Source organism: Sinocyclocheilus grahami, unplaced genomic scaffold (assembly GCF_001515645.1).
Source record: "Sinocyclocheilus grahami isolate Dianchi unplaced genomic scaffold, SAMN03320097.WGS_v1.1 scaffold123.1, whole genome shotgun sequence".
Classification (NCBI taxonomy): domain Eukaryota; kingdom Metazoa; phylum Chordata; class Actinopteri; order Cypriniformes; family Cyprinidae; genus Sinocyclocheilus; species Sinocyclocheilus grahami.
In genome coordinates this window covers 1445615-1448428 of record NW_015505302.1, presented here as the reverse complement: position 1 = coordinate 1448428, position 2814 = coordinate 1445615, and the positions used below count along the sequence as shown (strand labels likewise).

Here is a 2814-nt window from a genome sequence, read left to right as displayed (position 1 = left end):
TTTTCAGAATTGTGATTTGCTTTGCACTTCTCGGTCACCGTACAATAGGCCTAGGCTATATGATATCACGATATAGGATATTCTTAAAATTCTTTCAAATGTACTGCTTAGTGTAAAGAGAGGCTGGTGAGATTTAGAATATTAAATACAATTAAAATAAAATCATATGGTCAAGATAGCCTATGTGGGAACGCTGATGAGTTTTACAAAGTTGGGTGCAACTGGGCAGGAAAACTCCACTAAATGTATAGCATTAAAGAGGAATAATAATGTTCCAACATTTATTGAATTATTAACAGGAATAATCAATATTCTTAAGTCACTGAAGTGGGCAAAGCCCTGCAATGTTTGTTTGCACATGCTCAGTGAGTTTCCCGTTGACAGTCGGCAGTCACTCTGGTGTCGGTGGAGCTCGGTCACAGAGACGCGGGCGGGATGTCATCGCGGCTCTCCTTCTCTCAGTACCGCTTAGAGGCGGAGGTCGAGCGCTGCCGCGCGGAGTGTCAGTGGGATAAAATACCGTCTTTACTGGAGCAACTCGCTGCCGCGCGCCTGCATGAAGATGGTAAGTGTGCGTTCCACAATAGAACAGAACAGAGGAGAGCCAGCAGTGTTGAGAGTGAGAGAGAGAGTGTTCCGCATGAACTTTGCACCTTTCTGTTAAACTCTCATGTTTACTAATGTGCGCTGATATCAGTAACAGAAACTCCCATGCACTTTTTGAGGCTACTGTTTTTGCTTTTGGATTTGATTTGTCAGTGCACTCTGAGAGAGAGAGAGAGAGAGAGAGAGAGAGAGAGATCCGTGTGTAAAGCCAGTTACTCATGTGAATCAGAGGTGTAAATGCATGCACACACCCTGTAGTTAATACAGGTAGAATGCAATAGTGTCAGCATTTACTCACCCTCACTTTAGGCTATGCATTGAATTTGATGGTGTATTTCTCCACCATTATGTTAATGTTCTTTGACCTAAGACGCACTAACAACCTTGGTGTAGTTAACAGTTTAAATAAGAACGAGTTTCTTGGTACTTATACACTTGCGCTTGAAAAAAACGAACAAACTCACACTTGCCATTTAATTTTCTTTGTTATTATTATTATTTTGTAACTTTTTGATTCCTGTGGCATTATGGTATAGCAGAGCGCCAACCAGCTGATATACATCATACATGAACTTATTGGAAACCTTACTTTTTGCATACTGTCATTAAGATTTTTGGTTCTGAAAAAAAAGGAACACAAAAGATATATGTTTCAAATAAATGCTGTAAATGCTTTCTATTGATCAAAGAATCCAGAGGTTGTTTCCCCAGAAATAAATATTAAGCAGCACATTTCTTTTAAACATTGATAATAAGAAGAAATGATCCTTGAGCACCAAATAAGAATGCGATAATGATTTCTGAAGGATCACGTGGCACTGAGGACAAAATTCAGCTTTGTATCACAGGAATAAATTACATTTTAAAATATATTAAAGTAGAAAGCAATTATTTTCTAATGTAATGAGATTTCAAAATGTTACTGTTTTACTGCATTTGTGATCAAATGAATGCAGCTTTTGGTGAGAATAAAAGACTTGTATAATAAATGTAAATAAATGTTCATTTTTTTTGGATGATTTAGTATTAAACCCCAGGCCTTTCACTTTCTCATTCTCACAAAGGTAAACGTGGTAAAAGATAAACATGCTGCTTAAACATGTCCCGTGTTCATTGTTAAATCAACACCTCCTGGGAGTGCTGTGTGTTAACCTCTAGATTACTGCTAATCTAGAGGTTAATACACAGCACTCCCAGGAGGTGTGTCCACCACTGTCCAAATCAGATCTCTGACCCAGCACGTCTTGTTTCGCCATTGCAAATGCTCAGACATTAATTTCCCTGTGGGGAAACAAACTCAGTCAGTAAAGGTTTTTTGAGCGATGTACCGAGTTACTTCATATTCAGTTAGGAAAATGTCTTACATAAACTTGACATATAACACAAGTCTGGATTCAGTGGGGAGTGAAATGTTGAACCAAACAGGAAACACCTCATCCACAGTGTTTATACAAAATATGCATGAAGGCAAAGTGAATATTTTCGAAGCACCTTCTTGTCGGACTGTATATTTGAGCTGAAACAAACACACTTAACTCTCGAAACCTGGGCAGAATGCTGTTGTAGATTAATATGCAATCTACACATGTTTATCAGTGAATGCCATTCTGCCATGATAAAGTCCACTGCTGGATGAAAAATGACGCCATGAAACACTATTTTAGACGGGATGCTGGTGAACATTTTATCCTTTAAAGAACCCAAAGATACTCTACCGTAATCAGCCAACATCAAGCATGTGCTAGTCTTTCTATCTTCTTCAACCTTTGCCCAGCTTCCGTCTCTGTTTGTCTGTAGATGATTACAGGACGCTGCTGCTGGCAGAAGCTCTGTTGGAGGAATGTCTGCTGGAGAACATGACCCTGCTGAAGAATTCTACGCCTCTGACTGAAGATTCGCAGCCCAAACTAGCCCGAGCCAAAGCTCACCTCAACAGCATCCTTAGCAGAGGACGCCTGGAGGTCTGGCACAGCACCTACCTGATTCTCTCTCTTGTCAGTTAAGCATCTCTGAGACAAAGAAGAAAGGGCTTATGGATTGCAGAAGCACTTTTGGGGTTTTAGTTCAGTTTTGTGAACAACTTAAATCCCATCAGTTTTATTAAGTTAGTCAGATAACAAAATATCAAACCAATAGGTATCTGCAAACAATGGTGCAACAGTCCCCCCCCCCCCCCCAAAACTTCCCTTTTCCCACCCATTTTTTTTT

At 39.8% G+C, this 2814-nt stretch overlaps 1 protein-coding gene across 2 annotated transcripts in view; it reads left to right on the top strand.

Moving 5' to 3' along the window:
- The first annotated feature begins 400 nt into the window (after positions 1–400).
- Positions 401–2814, top strand: part of ttc7a (tetratricopeptide repeat domain 7A) — a 37215-nt gene continuing 34801 nt past the window's right edge. For both annotated transcript variants that reach the window (XM_016278599.1, XM_016278600.1), the window contains exons 1-2: positions 401–565; positions 2404–2567. In XM_016278599.1, coding sequence (XP_016134085.1) covers positions 436–565; positions 2404–2567 — 294 coding nt within the window. In that variant the 5' untranslated portion in view covers positions 401–435. The remainder of the gene's footprint in view (positions 566–2403; positions 2568–2814) is intronic.